This window comes from Pinus tabuliformis, chromosome 9 (assembly GCF_031772625.1).
Source record: "Pinus tabuliformis cultivar Carrire ecotype Pingquan chromosome 9, CPIR1, whole genome shotgun sequence".
In the NCBI taxonomy this organism is placed as follows: domain Eukaryota; kingdom Viridiplantae; phylum Streptophyta; class Pinopsida; order Pinales; family Pinaceae; genus Pinus; species Pinus tabuliformis.
Genome location: NC_142307.1, coordinates 1,196,536,820 through 1,196,556,824, shown reverse-complemented (window position 1 = coordinate 1,196,556,824; position 20,005 = coordinate 1,196,536,820). Strand labels below are relative to the sequence as shown.

The window sequence follows — 20,005 nt, the reverse complement described above, 5'->3', positions numbered from 1 at the left end:
TGAAACCCAAGAGTCAGATATTGTACTATAAATGTAAATCAATTGTTAATAAAAATTGCATTGCATGATTTATCCTTCATATCTTTTGTGCTGTCCATGTGTGTTTAACATGGTATCAGAGCCACTTGTGTTTCTGTGGCCTGTTATGTGCCTGGCAGTCCTGGCCCTTTGTCTGCATAAACGCATCTGTCCACAATATTCTCTGCGCATATGCCTGACATAGCGCTGCCACTGCTGAGTCTATCGCCCTCTGACACTATCTGCGCATCAGTTTTTTCCTGAGCGTTCTCCTACTGTCCCTCTGAGCATGAATCTTTGAATGTATCGCTGCCCATTATCTGCGCATCAGTTTTTTCCTGAGCGTTCTCCTACTGTCCCTCTGAGCATGAATCTTTGAATGTATCGCTGCCCATTATCTGCGCATCAGTTTTTTCCTGAGCGTTCTCCTACTGTCCCTCTGAGCATGAATCTTTGAATGTATCGCTGCCCATTATCTGCGCATCAGTTTTTTCCTGAGCGTTCTCCTACTGTCCCTCTGAGCATGAATCTTTGAATGTATCGCTGCCCATTATCTGCGCATCAGTTTTTTTCCTGAGCGTTCTCCTACTGTCCCTCTGAGCATGAACACGCAGTACCTTCCCTTCGTTATCAGCTCTGTAGGTAAAACCTGAATCACAACGTCTGCGTATTGTTTCTGTGGATCGATATAGGCATCAAAATCTGGTTTGCGGGCTTCGATACTTGCTTTGATACTTTCTAGGCTGTGCCCACGTTCGGCCATATCACGCTGGATTTTCCAAGCGAATTTGACCTTGTTGCTGATGTCCAGATAGCAACCCTTTCACAATCTCTACGCTTGGCTATCACAGTCCAGTCCAAGTTGAGTCGCTGGAATTGGCCGCCGTTCATTTGACAGAAACTTCGATCTTGACCTCTGCTCCCTCGAGTTGAAACTGGAACCCCAAGCCTTGGGCGCAAGCTCATCAACATAATCCATCTTCTAAGATTAATCAGCGATCAGTGTGATGAAAATTTCCGCCGGCAAAGTGTGGAGTTAGCGTTCCAAGTCATCAAAAGCATTGGATACCACCTGAGTGGTTCGACGCCGACAATCAAAGACCTTTTCGCAGAACGCAACATTTGCCATAATACTGGATATTATAAAGACTGCACGGGCTTTAGTATTATGCAGTTAATTTTTTATGGCGGTTTCTATGTATCGTTGAGCAGTTTGTTATATACGCAGTTTATATACGCAGTCTGTGGTATATGGATTCTGATTATTACTGTGCCCAGGATTCCTCTGCCTAAGTAGTGGATTACTTGCCCTGAATTTATGAGCTCTTGCAAGTTGTTTTAAATGTATAAATCTATTGCATCATGTGATTCATTGTATGTCATGATCCTTGTATATATCTTCTAGGTGGCATGTAAGAAGGAATACAAACAGTTGTCCGTGGGTGCTCATGGGAAATAAGAGCACAGTATATGTTTATTCTTCCATCTTCATCTATTGTCATGACATTGAAGTTGAAAAGTTAGTGGGCAAAGCACTCAAGCTATGAAACATTTGGATTCATAGAACGTGAGCGAACTTGACTATTTAATGTAGTGTGGACACTGCCTTGATTCTCGACATAGGCATGGTGTATCGTTCTCAAGGATTTGCATAGCCAACGGGTTTTATTCAGAAAAAAAAAATTCTTTGTATCTTACTCTATTGACTGGAGTAGAATCATATCGACACCCTTTCTCTCATTTTCAAACGAGGAGGAAAAGGTGCGAGATAATCTTCTCTGACAAGTGAGAGAATGTGTCAAGATCTTCCTGCACGTTGAAGGCCTAGTGCACTCCAGGATTAGCAGACATAAAAGACTTGTATTGCAGTATTCAACGACATTTTTAACAGCTAAGTCTCAATGTTGAATAGTGTGAATAGTGTGAAGAGGTCGGAATGATGTTGTAGTGAATTAGTGCATTACAAAGTCCATTGTTGAATGTTGCTCGTACCTTGGTCTAAGATTCATGAGAATTGTGTGTTGATTAAACCCGTGTATGCATATGGTGTGAATGCTACCTGCAAAAAAAAAAAAAAAAAAAAAAGGTGTTCTTGTGGATGATTCTCTGCAAAAAAAAAAAATATACATTCAAGTATTGATACCATTCAAAAAAAAAAATTTGGAGGAGCTCAAAACACAGTTATCTAGTTACTTAATATATTGCTGCTGGCTGTTGGTATTCTGGGTCAATTTCTACCATACCAGAATGAGTTTGTCACAATTTAGATGCCATTTAGAGACTATTTGTGTGGCTGTATATTCTTCTCATTAGCTGATACTAAAGTGTTGATATACGTTGAAGAGTGAAGGAGTATTTGAAGGATCCAAACAAGTTTGCAGTTGCTGCTGCCCCAATTGTGGCATTGTAGTTAAAACTCATTATAGTGCATTGATTCCTTGATTCCACTGCTGCATAAAGATTTTAGTACGCTGATTGTAATCCTTTATATTGCACACTGATCATTCGCTGACATTTATAAAGGATATTGCTGTGTACTGTGAGTAGATATTACTTTTCTGCATTGAGTAGTAGTTGTGATCAGTTTTTTAAGGTGTAAAACAGACATTGAAGAAAAAATGGCCAGAACCAGTGAAGTATTACAGTTCCTTAAAACTCTGATATTATCTACTGTTGATGACACATTACAAATCAGCAAAGGATCTCTCTCAGAAATTCAGACATGTCTACAAAATGCACAGGAAAAGATCGATTTTTTGCAGCTTGAATCACAACTACAGCAAGAAGAGCTACATCAAAATAGACACCATTCTGAACCTGTTTTTGTTCAGAACATTGAGACAACCACCCATCAGCAGCATGTTAATAATGTTACAGTTCATTCAAATAAAGCAGCAGTTGTATATGCAGATGCAGAAACTCAGTCTGCACTTCCCAAGCCCATCATCAGACCTTGGGAACAGCTTGTCCACAACAAGCACAGAACTGGTCTTGGATATGACAAGGACTTGTCCTTTCATATTCCAGACTATGCCAAGCCCATTCAGTTTCAGAGTGCTGGATTCATTTATGACAGTTCACCTGCTCCTCATGACAGCTCACCTCCAGCTGTTCCAGATTCTGCCCCTCTTCCACAGCAACAACAACAACAAAAACAACAGATCGTGAAATGCCAACACTGTGACCGAGTTGGCCATTTGAAAGATCACTGTTTTGATCTTCATCCATGTAAGCACTGTCATAAAACCAGTCATTCTTCACACAGATGCTTCAGAAACAAACGTCCTGCAAGAACAAAGATTCATCTTGGATGGATCGCTTCTTGGCAATGGGCATCAACAGCTAAGAAGATATTCCAAACACATGTCAGAACTTGTTCCAGAATATTGAACAGTCTTGCAGTTGAGTTTTCTCCATCTTCTCACCTTGTATCTGACAGGGGGGGAAATGATGGTCATCTACAAGCTTCAAAGTCACATCAAGCGAGCCTGAGCCACAACCTGCCACACCAGTTTCAGAGTTGCAGCCAGAGACAAAGATGCCCGTGAACATGCCTTCAGTTGGCAATCTGGGACACTTCCTCTAGCAGAAGAGTTTAGCTTCTTGCCAGTTTTGGAAGATTTCCGGGAACAAAATTGAGAACACTTCCTCTAGCAGAAGACACCAGCTCCTTGCCAGTTTTGGAAGAGTTCCAGGAATTGCATTAAGCATTCCAGAGTTGTTGGTTATCCTTAAACCATCACAGGTTGAGACTTCCCTTTTCAGGTTGAAGTTTTACCTTTTATGCGGGGTGAGACCTCCCTTTTATGGTTGAAGGTTTCCCTCTTTAAAACAATAGGATCACTTCCTCTAGCAGAAAACTTCAGTTTCTTGCCAGTTTTGGAAGAGTTCCGGGAACTGCACTAAGCGTTCCAGTGTTGGTGGTCATCCTTAAACCACCGCCCTTTATACCAACATTTCAGAGAGCACATTTAGCCTAGTGCTGCCATGCATTTTTTTGCACATTTTGTATTTCAGCTCTCTTCTTGGGCTCATACATAACCTTTCGGATTAAGGGGGGGAATGTTGGACACCTAATCCTAAAGGGTTAGTGTGGAAGCCAAAAAGACTAAGCAGTCCAAGAGACCTTGGGATCTGAAACCCAAGAGTCAGATATTGTACTATAAATGTAAATCAATTGTTAATAAAAATTGCATTGCATGATTTATCCTTCATATCTTTTGTGCTGTCCATGTGTGTTTAACAAAAACAAAGAGGAATAATAAGAGGATGGCATCTAGGGTTGAATCTTTCACCACCGAAATTGACAACAGAAAAATGGGGTCTTAAAACCCTCAGAGCTAATGCTCAAGAAACCAATTAAATGATCCACATGATGCTCCAAAATGCATTCATCCCTCTCATTATTCATATTTATAGATTTCCTAGAGGGGTCTCTTCTTCTAAAATGATTGAGTAAACTTCACTCGGAGCCCCAACTTTCGGTTTCTTTGCCCAGCTGCCCCAAAACTTGTCCAACAGTGGGAATTTTGGGGTTTTCACTTTACAGACGACTATAACCTACGGGGATGGATAGGCTATTTCATCCCATCTGTCCTCAATTTGTAGAGGACATTACAAACTTCTAGCTAAGAGAAACTGGTGGCTAGGATTTTTTTTTTTCCTAGGTAGGGTTTAGAGAGATTGACCTGTACCAGCTTGTACCAAGCTGTCCTATGTATTCATCCTTAATCTATATATGAAGTGTTTCAGCTGTCGAAACTGTGTACTTGCAGATTTGACTTTTTGCTGATGTCATCTTCATGATTGAGTAGATTCTAGTGCTGCTTATGTGTGCTGATTTGACATAACATTGAACAGAATTTGTTAGGGGTCTAGAAGGCAAAAGGGCAGATTTACTGCTGTAATAAGTAATTTTTGGATCTGTAATTTATTTTGGAAGTGTGCCTCAAGGGCTATAACATTGTTACATTGAAATACACTTGAGTGGTATGTATTTTCATGAGCTTCCTTGTGAATTGGGTTGAAGAGAAGTGAGGTATTTGCTGCTGTTAATTAATATTTCTGACTCATCCTTAAGGCTGAAAGTTCATATGAAATGAATCTAAGGTTGAGGTGAAACTTCTGAATCTTTTATTAATTGTAAAAGAACCGAAATTTCTGCAGAGAGCTTTTTCTTTGTTTTTTCTAATCCCGATAGCCTTCTCTTCCTCTGGATTATTCGTCCTACATAAGTGTTTTTGTGCTGATACAGATGCATATGCACTATTAACAGAGTTGCGGTATGATAAGCTGAAGTGTTGCTGTAATAATGTTTTCCATGCAGGCATCGGGCAATAAACTGACAGCATTACCAGATGAATTGATGCTCTGTACAAAGTTGATGAACTTGGATGTCAGGGTATGGTCTTCTAAGGGCTAAATTTCTTGTCACGACATGTAAAATGAATCGTTATTACTCACAACTGTCTATGCATTGAGGAATAATTTGATTGCACAAGGAAATTGATAAAGGCTTTCGTCCTTATTGTACTTAGGATAATAAAATCGCAGTATTGCCTGACCATTTGCTGAGCTCCTGCGCCATGCTTACTGAGCTGAATGCTGGTACTTAATACTTGTAACGCCTTTTATTTATGCAAAATTTCAAGTCATTCTAATAATAGATATACATCTAATACAATCATTAGTTCCCTATATTATTTATCAATTGCTACTTTAAGTTTCAAATATTATTAACGGAATATTTTACATGACAGCCAACAACTTTGTCAGTGAGATACCTGAATCTGTTGGAAAACTTTCTCGAATTGTCCGTCTTGATCTTCATCAAAACCGTAAGAAAATGCATCATTCTTATTTTTTAAATTCGTGTTATTTGCAGAAAATTAGTCAAATAAGTATACAACTCAGTGACAGTTTCAGATACATGTTAGTTATGTTATTTAAATTCATTTCATCTTCTACCTGTTGCAATTTTAGTGTCACAGTTGCATTGATCTTTTTGTAAGGTTTTGAAATCGATTCTTGCAGGAATTTCAGCAATACCCTCATCAATTGCTGGATGCTCTTCACTCGCAGAGCTTTATCTAGGGTCAGCTTCCATTGGTCAATATATATAATTTTTTTATTTCATTTTTTTAATTCCTTATTATTATTTTTATGTATTCTCTGGTAAATGTTGGTGTGATGGAAATTTTCATTGTAATTTGGTGTATTTCAAAAGATAAGTAGATTTTAATATTATTTTTGCTAAAGTAGTTTTGTTTGGGTACTTATGATTTATTATCTTTGAATCTTCAGTAAATGGAGAAATTACTTTTTCTCAATAGCTGTTATCTATCATTTAACCATAATTCTTTTTATTTGATGCTTAGAAACAATCTTCTATCTTCAATTCCTGTGGAGATTGGAGCTCTTTCATCACTAGGGACGCTAGACTTCCATTCAAATCAGGTAGTAAAATAATTTCCTCTCATTATGCAAATTTTCATTTTGTTCTCTTCGTAAGGCTTGGTGGTCATGTTCTCAGGACATTAGGAGCTTCGACCATTTATCATGATTAAATCTCTGATAGTTCAAATGGAGGTTTCATGTAGCAATGGCGAATATTTAAATCTAAACATTTTTTTTCTAAAGTACATTGTAGGTTTCTACCTTGTCAAACTTCTAAGTTTCTTTAAAGTTTCTGAGTTTTTCAGTGAATAGTTCAGCTAGGAATTTTATCAAACACGTCACATAGACGCTGCTGTTGGTGTTATCTTACGATTTCAACTTCAGGGAGCACACACAGTGAACAAATAACATCCGTTGAAGTCCCAAAGGGTTCAATCTGATATATTCATTAATTTCAGAAATTTACATGCAGCTGATACATATAATTTTGACCACCAACTCAACACCACATCACAAAGAAATAGATTCTGGAAGCACACAGATTTTTTGGTAATTGACAGCACCAAGATTTATAAGAAAAAATAGAAGGATAGAACCTGGTATACTGGCTGGAAACACTTCTTCAAACTATGGTTCACTTCCAAAGTGACTTACAGCAAGGTAACTTCCCAAGTGACAGTTTCCAATGATACCATGAATTAGCTCACTGCTACAGCCTTCAAGGTTACACACACAGCAAGCAATGAAACTCGTCCTGGGCTACGGACTGACACACCAATTCTTCACACCTATTCCTTATACCAATTCATCCCACAGCCTACAGGAACCGTATATCCTCCATGCAATAGTGTAAAGTCACAGCTATGTCCAGCAGTGGTAAATTGGTAATATGACTTACCAAAGTCTCAAATAAGGTCCATGAACCATCAGAATCTGATTAATTGACATCCACGTACAAGGTGCAGGCCCCACGTCCAGCAGATGAGTGTGGGGTCCAGTTACCACAGAGAATAGGCACCAGAAATGATATGCTTAACTCAGCCACCTATACACATCCCATGAAAATAATGACTTGTCCAGCTGTAAAGGAACTTGTGATTTTGACCAGGAGCTTGAGCTGCTCCTTCAAAGATACAAATCGACTTAACAGTAACCACATCTCCAGCACTAGAACTCAAAGAAACTTGAGCTGGGCCTTCCTCAGATTCGAACTTCAGAACAGTGAGAATCATGGCTTGTAAATGATGAAACTCATTCTCCTTGAGAGTTGGCCTCTGCAAATTTTAATGGTCCCTCTTCTCATTCACAGAACTTCCATATTTGCTGTGAATTAATATAAAAATGTGCTAGAATGGTTCAAAAGTCATGGATCAAGTGAGATCTAATCTTAGCCATTGATTAGGGACTTAATCTCGGCCATTGATTTGTCAACGACAAAAGTATAAGAGGAGGCTTGAGGGTCACTTGGAGAACAGACCAAGAAATCAAGATTTCGACTTTCTGGGGCTGGGTTTGTTGAGAAAGTTGAGAGAGTGATCTGGAGTTGCAGCTGAGGGGTAGTGAATATAGAAGTAGAGAGGCAAAGATAGTGCCAGGAAGATTAGCGTTACAGCCGAGAAAGCTGACGGAGAGGGCAGAAGCCAAAATTGCCAGGAACAGTCGGAATTGCCGGAATAGGCGGAAAAGCTGATGCAAAGGGCAGAAGCCAGAACTGCTGGGAACAACTGGAACTGTTGAAACAGCTGGGAAAGCTGACACAGAGGGCAGAAGACAGAACTATCAGGAACAACCGGAACTGCCGGGAAAGTTGACGCTGAGGGCAGAAGCCGGAACTGTCGGGAACAATCGGAACTACTGGGAACTGCCAGAACTGTCGGGAAAGCTGACGCATAGGACAGAAGTTGGAACTGCCGGGAACAACTGGAACTACTGGGAACTGCCGGGAAATTTGACGCAGAGGGCAGAAGCCGGAACTGCTGGGAAAGCTGACGCAGAGGGCAGAAGAGGCTGACACAATCCCTAGAGGCTGACGCTGGGGTTTTTTGTGGGGCAGATTGGAGTTGAGGAGTTTCCAGAGTGTTTATCCGGAGTTTCAGCCGGAGCATCTGTCTCCGAAGGAGAGGTACTACAACTGAGATTTTTCTCTATTGGGTGAGCCAGATTTGGCACCCAGATTGTATTATGAAACTGCTTAATAAATCAAACCCTTAGATAGCTGCACCGGTTTTCCCGCATTGGGTTTTTCCAGGGACATTGGTCCAAAAACAACGGTGTCACTTGTGTGCTTGTTTTGTTTCCTTCCGTTGATGATCTGTAATGTGTTGAGCATTTACTTGTATTTATTTCCAGTATTTACATGGTAAATAACTTGTTAATTAACAGAACAAGTAGGTAGGAATAAATCAGAAAGTACATGAAGGGTTTCTAACGGGTTAGACTTAGAAATTCCAACATGGTATCAGAGTGTGGTTGCAAATCATAGGAGAGCTGAGGACATGAGCTGAGCAGAGCAGTAACAGTAGAAATCAGCTGTTCCGAGTGACAGAGTTGATCCTTGCAGAAAGCAATAGAGGAAGGAGTGACGCAGAGGGACTGCGTCATCATTTTGGGCCAGAGAAAGACAACGTAGAGGCTAAGGGAGGCAGAATCAGGTCACGCAGAGGCCAGGAGGGCTAACGCAGTTGGCTAGGGGAGTTGATTTGCCGGTGGTGGGATTGCGTAGAGCCAAGTGGTTCAATCCTTCATTTGTTGGGGTATAGGAGGTTGTGGGTAATTTGCAGAGTGAAGCTGGCGGGGTACTGTAGTCAGAAAAGTAGTTAACAGGGCAAGACCAAGGGGAGGGAGTTGCTGCCAAGGTGGATTTCTAGCCAAGGAATCCAGATCAATGGTGTAGTTGCACAGACAATCGGAGAGGGGCAACTTGACGGTTGGCAGAAGGATTTCCAGGAGGGAAATCGAGACTCAGAGGGAGTCCAGAAGAGAACTTCCAGACGGGAAGTAGAGAGACTCAGAGGAGTCGAACAGAGAACTTCTAGATGGGAAGTAGAGAGACTCAGCAGGAGTCGAACCAAGAACTTCTAGGTGGGAAGTAGAGAGACTTGGAGGAGTTGAGAGAGAAGAGTAGAGAGATGGCCATGAATGGGATGAGGGATCAGGATAGGATGGACGAAGTGTCCAACTTTGTGGTCTGGAAGGTCAGGATCCTATCCCTTCTAGATAAACATCATATCAAGGCCTTCGCCTTAAGGGATGACGATTGTGCCATGAGTACTCATGTGCCACTTTAGAAGAAGCAGGGAGACATCGAGTTGTAGTCAGGCAGACTATAGGCGATGAGGGGCAGGATCCTTGAGGTACCCAACCTCTTGGATTATACCTTGCTATGGGAGCCCCGATGAGTAGCAGTACTGGTAGATGTCGGTAGAGACGAATGAGGATGGAGCAACAGTGCAGGATTCCTAGGACAACGCGAGGCTGCAAAAATGCGAGAGGCACGGGAGTGTTGCACCAGTGCAGGATGGCACAGAGAACTGTGCAACGGTGATAGATGCAGGGAGTTGTTGCAGCAGTGCAGAGGTCAGAGATGGAGCACTTGTCAGCGACAGAGGGAGCTTCAACATCGAGAGTGTCTCTAGCTTGACAGAGATGTCAGAGTTGGGAGATCAGTTACTTACTTCTCAGTAACTAAGTAGTAGTGCAGTAGTTAGCAGTGGCAGTGCTATGGGCAGCATGATGCAACATGATGAGAGGGGATGCAGTGCAGATGCAGCAGTGGCAGTGGCAGGGCCATGGGCAGCAGCACGGATGCAGAGGGAGCTGTCGTACAGATGCAACAGTGGTAGTGGCAGAGCCATGGGTGGCAGTACGAGATGCAGCAATATAGATGATGGGCAGCAGGCTTAGCATTAGGGACCGATGCCGGATGATCAGAGTAATACTCAGTAAGGAGTATTGCTAGAGCACAATCCTCGCTAAGAGGGAGTGTTGATTTGGGGTAGCATCATATGTGCTCTAGCCACGAAATTTGGTGGAGAGGCTAAGGCACATGATATCTCCAATACCCAGAAAGGGTTTGGGCAGATTATAAACAGTTTGGGAGATATTAAAATAATTAATATTTTTAATGGAGTCCCTAACTCTAAACTTCGGGAAATTAAAATATTAATGCGAATTAATATAAAACTGTGTTAGAATGGTCCAAAAGTCATGGATCAAGCGAGATTTAATCTTAGCCGTTGATTAGGGACTTAATCTCGGCCGTTGATTTGTCAACGAGAAAAGTATAAGAGGAGGTTTGAGGGTCACTTGGAGAACAGACCAAGAGATCAAGATTTCGACTTTCTGGGGCTGGGTTTGCTGAGAAAGTTGAGAGAGTGATCTGGAGTTGCAGTTGAGGGGCAGTGAATATAGAAGCAGAGAGGCAAAGATAGTGCCTGGAGGATCAACGCAGCAGTCGGGAAAGCTGACGCAGAGGGCAAAAGCCGGAACTACCGGGAACAACTGGAACTGTTGGGAATTGCCAGAACTGCCGGGAAAGCTGATGCAGAGGATAGAAGCCAGAACTATCGGGAACAGCTAGAACTACCGGGAATTGCCGGAACTGCTGGGAAAGCTGATGCAGAGGGCAGAAGCCGGAATTGTCGGGAAAGTTGAGGCAAGGGTTAGAAGCCGGAACTGTTGGGAAAGTTGACGCAAAGGGCAGAGGAGGCTGACGCAGAGGGGAGGAGGCTGACGCAGAGGGCAGAATTCAGAACTGTCGGGAAAGTTGACGCATAGGGTAGAGGAGGCTGACGCAATCCCTAGAGGCTGACACTGGGGTTTTTTGTGGGGTAGATTGGAGCTAAGGAGTTGCCGGAGTGTTTATCCGGGGTTTCAGCCAGAGCATCTGTCTCTGAAGGAGAGGTACTACTGCCGAGATTTTTCTCTGTTGGGTGAGCTGGATTTGGCACCCAGATTGTATTCTGAAATTGCTTAATAAATCAAACCCTCATATAGCTGCACCAATTTTCCCGCATTGGGATTTTCTGGGGACATTGGTCCAAAAACAATGGTGTCACTTGTGTTCTTGTTTTGTTTCCTTCAGTTGATGATCTGTAATGTGTTGAGTATTTATTTGTATTTATTTCCAGTATTTACATGGAAAATAACTTGTTAATTAACAGAACAAGTAGGTAGGAATCATAGTTTTAAAACTTCGACTCCGAATCCGACTCGGCCGAGGATCAACTCCAACTCCGACTCCGAAACGGTAATGACTCGACCGACTCGATTTTAATGACTCGGTCGTTGTAAAAAATACATTATATATATATATATATATATATATATATATATATATATATTTAAAAAAAAAAATTTAAAGATTTTAAACATAATTTTAAAGATTTTTATTCATGTTTCCAAACACACAACATTATAATATAGATGGAAGACAACATATGATCAAAGTAGGCTCATGAACCAATCCATTATATCAAAATGGTACCCAATGGCAATACATAGTCAACTTTCGTACATGATCAAAGACCCAGAACAAAAAACACATAACCAAGGAGTCTAGAAATGGCCTCTACAACAAAAGTAAACTGTGACCAGACTCCAGTACTAGTACTACAGCTACTGGCTAGTAGCTACTGCCAGAGGAGCCAAGATCATGTCGATCAATCTCTGGATCATCATCAAAGTTAGATAGGGGGCCCCATGGCTCCTCCTCATCATCATCATCTCCAACTGCAGCGGTAGAAGTGGTACCACTAGCAGGCTGTGCAACTGTAGCAGATGCAAGCTAAGATAGAGTAGAGATGTGGCTGCGCTTTTGTCGTGGCTGAGTAGAGGAAGCACCTACAACTGGAGTCCTTGCTGGCTGTGAGACTGAGGCTGGTGGATTGGGATCTGCATTCAACTGAACAGCATGTTCAAGTTCAACTGATGTCTCGATATCTAAATCTAAATCAAGATCCTCATCAGGATCAAACTCTGCTGGACGACTCTCCACTACCGAATCTGATGTTGGATCAATGTCTTCCAACATAATGGCATCTGAATCAGGTCTTTTGTTCAGCAAATGGTTTCGTCTGAGCCGAAGGTTGTATTGGACATAAACTAGATCATTTAACCGTTTTTGATCCAAACAGTTTCTCTTCTTTGTGTTACTTGGGAGAAGGAGCGAAAACGGGAGCAGTAGCGACATTTTTAGAAGCTCCTGGTTTGGGAGCGAATCCCAGAGGAGTTCGACAACCAATGTCACTAACATCAAGGTACATAGAGGGATCAGTGCTCTTGATTAAATACGAGTTCCATACCCTAATACGTGCCAAAATTCAATGGAAACATTGCAATCCTCCAATCTTGAAATCCTGAAAAACTGATAAGTTTGCTGGATTTTGAATGAAATCTAAAATTCTACTTTCCCCATATGAAATCCAATGAGGCGGAAGCCACTTTCAAACATCCTGAGTCATTTCATGGTAATGTTAAAAATTTAAGTAAAAGGATGAAAATGAAGATTAAGGAGAATGTCACTTTTACTTTAAGAATTTAACGTTACCATGAAATTTGAATAGCATATCAATAGTAGAGAGCATTTGAGTGTGTTAAATAGGGTTTGGGAGGGGGAAATGGACCCCAAATAACATTTAGCTAATTCATAAAACACCTTGAAGTCCAAACTAATCAGCAAACCCTTTAAAATTTCATTAAAATAATGTTAAATTGTTGTTTTAGTGGGTTACGGGCCGATGTTTGTGACTCGGCTGAGTCAGTACAGGAAACGGCCGAGTTGGCTGAGTCAGCCATGACTCGGCCAACCGAGCCGTTTTTTGTACCGAGTCACTCCGGAGGGCAATGGAACGGACCAACTTGGCCGTTTCCATTTCGAAACGGCCGTTTTTTAAAACTATGGTAGGAATAAATCAGAAAGTACATGAAGGGTTTCTAACGGGTTAGACTTAGAAATTCCAACATGCATCTCGCACCATTGCACACCTTTCGTGCCATCCTGCACCGTTGCAACACTCCCGTGCCTCTCACACTGTTGCAGCCTGCAAGCCTCGTGCTGCCCGGGGGCTCTTGCATTGTAGCACTTTCTTCCGCTTCATCCGCATCTGTCTCTACTGACATCCGCCGATCCTGCTACTCCTCTTCGGGGCTTCTATAGCAAGGTATAATCCAAGAGGTTGGGTACCTCAAGGATCCTGACCCTCATCGCCTATAGTCCTCCTGACTACAGCTCGATGTCTCCCCACTTCTTCTTAAGTGGCACATGAGCACTCATGGCACAATCATCATCTTCCTCGACTTCTTTCTCCGCCTTTGCTGGTGCTACCTTCGAGTCAGAAACGTCTCCCTTACTCTTGTTCCTCGGACTTTGGTTCCCATAGTGACCCAGTTCCCCACAATGGAAGCACTTGACCTTAGAGAGGTCCTTCTTTCTCTTCTCCTACTTTCCTACAGATGCCAGAGTCGCATCCACTTCCTCTTCCTTCTTGATCCTGACCCCTTTGCTGCTACTTCCTGTCTTGGTCAGCCGTCTGATCTTTTCTTGACAAAGAGCCGCCCACAGTTCTTCCCAATCTGGAAGACTCGCCCTACCGAGTATGCTCTAGACAAATGTCTCCCAATCCTCGGAGACTGCATTACGTGCAGTCCTTACCATCAACTCCTGATCCGCCGTGGCCCCTATGGAAGTCAGTTGGTCACGGATTTCCTTCAACCGACTGAGGAAGACATTTATGTGCTCTCCCTTCTGCATCTGGTATGACCTTAGCTAATTCTCCAGGAGCATCTTCCTTTGCACGGAAGTATGCTGGTACAATGTCTTCAAAGTGTCCTATATCTCCTTTGCCGTTTCATTCTCGGCAATATGTGTGACTCCCCCGCTACACAATCGACACAACGAAGGGGGGGCTCTGCCCCCCTTATAACCGCCTAGTTAACTACGTGGGTTAGTCGTGGAAAGAATATAACAGAACCCAACATTCTCCCACTTGTTGTTTTCTTTCCACAGGGGGCCACAAGAGAGCTTAGTCATTTATCTAGCCTTGCAACGCCCATTGTTTCTCTACACCAAGAGAACTTCTCATAGCTCACATATTCTATCAATGCATCTGCAATATTCTTCAAAGTGTCCACTTTTACCAGCAACACCTTTTTGTCTTCTATCATATCCCTCACAAAGTGATACTGAACATCAATGTGCTTTGTCTTTGAATGATATGTAGGGTTCTTTGCCAAGAAAATTGCACTTTGGCTGTCACAGTTTATTCTTATAGCTCCCAGTACTAACCCCATACTTGAACACAATCTCTGCAACCAAACTGCTTCCTTGCTTGCATGACTTGCTGCCATGTATTCTGCCTCTGTAGTTGATAGTGCCACTACAGATTGTTTCTTACTCATCCAACTCACTGCACCTCCAAATAGGTTAAACACATACCCACTTGTAGATCTTCTCTGATCCAGATTTCCAGCCCAGACTGCATCAACAAAGCCACGAATATCCAACACTCTGTCCAATCCTGGTCTTCCTTGGTAGCACAAACCATAATCACTAGTGTGCCACACAAATACCTGAAAACCCGCTTCATTTCTGTCCAGTGCTCCTTCCCTGGTTTTGACATAAACCTGCTCAATACTTCCACTGCATGTGCAATGTCTGGTCTAGTACAAACCATCGCATACATCATACTATTGACTGCACTTGCATATGGAACATGAGACATGTCTTCTTCCTCTTCTTGTGCTTTGGGACACTGTTCAACAGATAAATTTGTTCAACAGATAACTTTACACCTACAGGAATAGGAACCTTCACCGGTTTACTATCCTGCATATTAAACCTCTGCAATATTGTATCGACATACTTCCTCTGGTTTAACCAGAGCTTCCTCTTTGTCCGATCCCTTTTAATTTCAATGCCCAAAATATAGTTTGTAGCACCAAGATCTTTCATGTCGAATTTGGAGGACAAATGGGTCTTCAAATCCTGGATAATTTCTTTGTCATTTCCAATCAACAACATATCATCCACATACAAGATAAGATAAATAACATGGTCACCAATTAATTTAAAATACACATAGTGATCTGCTTTGCTTCTGGTGAAGCCAAGTCCCCATATAAATGTATCAAATTTCTGATACCACATCCTTGGTGGCTGTTTTAACCCATACAGAGACTTCTTTAACTTGCATACCAGTTCTTTCTTACTCTTCACCTCAAAGCCTTCAGGTTGCTTCATGTAGATCTCCTCTTCTAGATCCCCGTGAAGAAATGCTGTCTTCACATCCATCTGTTCTACCTCAAAATCAAAAGCAGCAGCAACAGATAAAAGTAATCTAATAGAAGTTATCTTGGCAACAAGAGAAAAAATATCACCAAAATCAATTCCTGGCACCTGGGAATAACCTTTTGCTACCAACCGAGCTTTGTATTTCTCCACCTTTCCTTCTGCATTTGTCTTCTTCTTGAACAACCATTTGCTGCCAATGGGTTTCCTTCCAGCCATCAACTCCACCAGATTCCAAGCCTCATTTTTGTGCAAAGATGCCATTTCATCAACCATGGCCTCTTTCCTGAATTTTCCATCCTCTGAATCGACTGCTTCTTTCACAGTTCTGGGATCATCATTAGTAATAGATAAAGCAAAATTTGAACAGAAAGCAGATGGACTATACCTTTCTGGCTGCCTTCTTTCTCGAACTGATCTTCTCACACCCGGAGTTTGTGGCTCTTCATCTTCCGATTCTTCCTCCTTAAGCTCAAACTCTATCTTCTTAGGTTCCTTTGGTTGGACTTCATGTTTAATAACATCTTTTACCTCTCTGAACACCACATCTCGGCTGTACACAACCTTCCTTGTTATTGGATTCCAAAGCTTATAACCCTTTAAACCATCCTTATACCCAATAAAGATGCACTTTTTAGATTTACTATCCAACTTGGTTCGTTTCTCATTTGGAACATGTACATATGCATCACATCCAAATCCCCTTAGATGTGAAAGAGAGGGTTTCTTACCAGTCCATACCTCTTGTGGAGTCTTATTCTCCAATGTTGATGAAGGTGATCTGTTGACAAGGTAACATGCTGTCTCCACTGCCTCTGCCCAAAATTATTGTCCTAACCTGGCACCACTGAGCATGCTTCTTGACCTTTCCATCAATGTCTTGTTCATTCTTTCTGCAACTCCATTTTGCTGAGGTGTATATGGAGTAGTCTTCTGCCGTGCTATACCACACTTGTTACAAATTTCTTCAAATTCCTTACTGCAAAACTCTCCACCATTATCTGTCCTCAGCACCTTTATCTTCTTCTTTGTCTGGTTTTCCACCAGAGCCTTAAATTCTTTAAACCTGTCAAGGAATTCAGATTTCTTCTTAAGGAAATATATCCATGTCTTCCTTGAGAAGTCATCTATAAATGATACATAGTACACAGACTTACCTAGTGATGGAACCTTCACAGGTCCAAACACATCACTGTGCACAAGCTCTAATATCTGTTTCGCCCTCTTACAACCAAAGGGGAAACTCACCCGATTTTGCTTCCCATATGCACAATTTTCACAGAAATCAAAATCTAGAAAGCTATTACTCATACCTTCTACCATATTTTTACCATGAAGTATTCGAAGGCCCTTCTCTCCAATATGTCCAAGCCTTTGATTCCACAACATGGTCTTCTCTCCAGAGACCGCTAGATTTTCTACTCCACTTTCTGGAACCACAGAACTGTTGCACCCATCAAAAACAGTGCTACTTTGCAGCTTGTACAGAGTTCCAATTCGAACTCCCAGCATCAATACCAATGCCCCCTCGAACCATCTTGCAGGTATCCTTCTCGAACACTGTTTTTACACCTGCATCATACAGTTTGCTTATAGAAATCAGATTTCTGGCTAATGCATGAATGTGCAGAACACTCGGAAGTGTTCTAACCTTTCCACTTTGCAACTTCATCTTAACTTTTCTACGACCAATGATTCTAGACTTCCTATCATCTCCCAAGAAGACATCACCACCATCATATTTTTCATACTCATAGAACCACTCTCTATGGGGAGTGAAGTGAAAGGATGCACCTGAGTCAATCAACCATGCTTCGTGATCTACATGTGTACTTGAAGAAGCCAAGTACACATCCCCACCTTATCTGAGTTTGTTTTTGCCTCTGCAGAAAGAGCATCATTAGATCCATTTCCTTTATCAGGAGCTTTAGATTTACAGTCCTTTTTGTAGTGCCCTTCCTTTTCGCATTTCCAGCACACCACCTTTACAGGTTTTCTTGGAGATTTAGATCTCCCACTCGATGACTTATTTTTGTTTCTATTCTGGGACCGTCCTCGTACAGACAAGGCACCACCATTCTGGCTCTCCCTATTTTTTCGTCTCATCTCCTCTATCAGCAAGGATGAGACTATTTCATCAAACTGCAAGGTAGTTGTATTGCTACCTATTGCGATAACCAGACTATCCCATGAATTTGGTAGAGAACACAACAAACTGATGCACTTATCTTCATCTGAAATTTTAATATCGACAAACGATAACTGACTTACCATAGTATTAAACGCATTCAGATGCTCTGTTATCGAGTCTCCATCTTTCATCCTTAGCTTATACATCTTTTTCCGTAGGAACAGTTTATTCACCAGAGACTTAGATTGGTACAAAGTCCCTAACTTGTCCCACAAAGCCTTCGCTGTAGCTTCCCTTGATACATTCAGCAACACTGAATCTGAGACACACAATCGTATTGTGCTCTTTGCCTTCCGATCCAACTTCTTCCATTCTTCATCGGACACTCCCGTTGGTTTAGTACCCGGATCTACCGCGATCCACTGATCTTTATCCACCAACAGATACTCCATCTTGAGTTTCCACAACTCAAAACTCTGACCATTAAATTTCTTGATCTCTATCTTTCCACTGCTTGCCATCTTCTTTCACCACCAGAATCGATCTCACAGATCACCCATTGAACAGGGTCTAACATAGGCTCGAGCGAAACCCCTCAGCAACAAAGGCGTTTCCTTGAAGCCAAAACAACTCTGATACCAAATGTAGGTTTTAACCCTGTACAGAAATTACCTGCATACGAATTCTAAAACACAGAAAATAAACAATGCGAGAGCATAACACATAAAACACATATACACAGATTTTCCCCTAGATCCCAAAACCGGGACTACCAACTTGATTTTTCATTATGTTCCTTTCAATGTTACAATACATATTTATACATGCCAAAGCATCCAATACCATGGACCGAAAACCATCGCATCCAAAACCATAGACCGAAAACCATCGCATCTAAAACCATGTGCGATAAACATGCACAAAACCATAGGTAGGTCTGCCGAACCTAATATAGGGTCCAAAAACAAAATTTTCCAGGGCGCTACCTCGGACCCCATAGAGTGGGGTCACCCCTCGAACCCCCTGTGACTCCCCCCGCTACACAATCAGCGTAGTGAAGGGGGGGCTCTGACCCCCTTCTAACCCCCCGGTTAACTACGTGGGTTAGTCGTGGAAAGAATATAACACAACATAACACATTAACTATCGGGTCAACTGGGAGAGCCATTACTCTTAGGGTGAAGCCCTTGATATGATGTCTGTCTAGAATGGACAAGATCTTGGCTTTCCAGACCACAAAGTTGGACGCTTTGTCCAGCCTGTCTTGATCTCTCAGCCCATTCACGACCATCTCTCTACTCTTTCTGTCGACTCCTCCAATTCTCTCTACTTCCCGCCTGGAAGTTCTCAGTTCGACTCCTGCTGAATCTCTCTACTTCTCGTCTGGAAGTTCTTGGTTCGACTCCTGTTGAGTCTCTCTACTTCCTGTCTGGAAGTTCTCGGTTCAACTCCTCCGAGTCTTTCTACTTCCTGTCTGGATGTTCTCTTCTAGACTCCCTCTGAATCCCGATTTCCCTCGTGGAAATCGTTCTACCAACTGTCAAGTTGCCCCTCTCCAATCGTCTGTGCAACTGCAACACTGATCCAGATTACTTTGCTAGAAATCCGCCTACGTAGCAACTTCCTCTACCTTGGTATTGCCCTATTAGGTACTGTTCTAACCACAATACCCCACCAGCTTCGCTCCCACAAACTGCCCATAGCTTCCTTTGCCCCCACAGTTGATGGATTGAGCCTCTTGGCTTTGTGCAATCCAGCACCAGCAAAACAAATCCCTCAGCCAACTGCCTCAGCCCTTGGACTCTGTGTGAGCCTCTCTCTGCCCTCCTCAGCCTCTTCGTTGGCCTCTCTTTGGCCCACATTGATGACGTAGTCCCTTTGCGTCAACCCTTCCTTTGTTGCTTCTGCAAAGATCAACTACTGTCACTCGGGACAACTGATTTTGCTGCAAATGCTCTGCTCAGGTGATGCCTTCAGCTCTTCTTTGATTTGCAACCACGTTGTAGTGTTCTAGCTAGGGTACTAGACTAGACTATATTAATTATCGACCAGGATGCGTAAGCTTAGAGGCATGCGTCTAAAGTATATAGACATAAAGGATTGTTGGCTAAGTGGTTATGATGTAGGTCACAGGGCTTCTTTACGGAAGACTGGGGTATGTCACCTATCATCAA

At 42.2% G+C, this 20,005-nt stretch overlaps 1 protein-coding gene across 3 annotated transcripts in view; it reads left to right on the top strand.

The window, feature by feature from the left end:
* Positions 1–20,005, top strand: part of LOC149152832 (Leucine-rich repeat (LRR) family protein) — a 519,369-nt gene that overhangs the window by 241,721 nt on the left and 257,643 nt on the right. For all 3 annotated transcript variants that reach the window (XR_016262186.1, XM_089437808.1, XM_089437807.1), the window contains 5 exons: positions 5,345–5,419; positions 5,556–5,625; positions 5,778–5,855; positions 6,052–6,112; positions 6,396–6,474. Coding sequence is in view for 2 of the 3 variants with exons in the window: in XM_089437808.1 (XP_089293934.1) it covers positions 5,345–5,419; positions 5,556–5,625; positions 5,778–5,855; positions 6,052–6,112; positions 6,396–6,474 (363 nt within the window). In the remaining variant the exon portion in view is untranslated. The remainder of the gene's footprint in view (positions 1–5,344; positions 5,420–5,555; positions 5,626–5,777; positions 5,856–6,051; positions 6,113–6,395; positions 6,475–20,005) is intronic.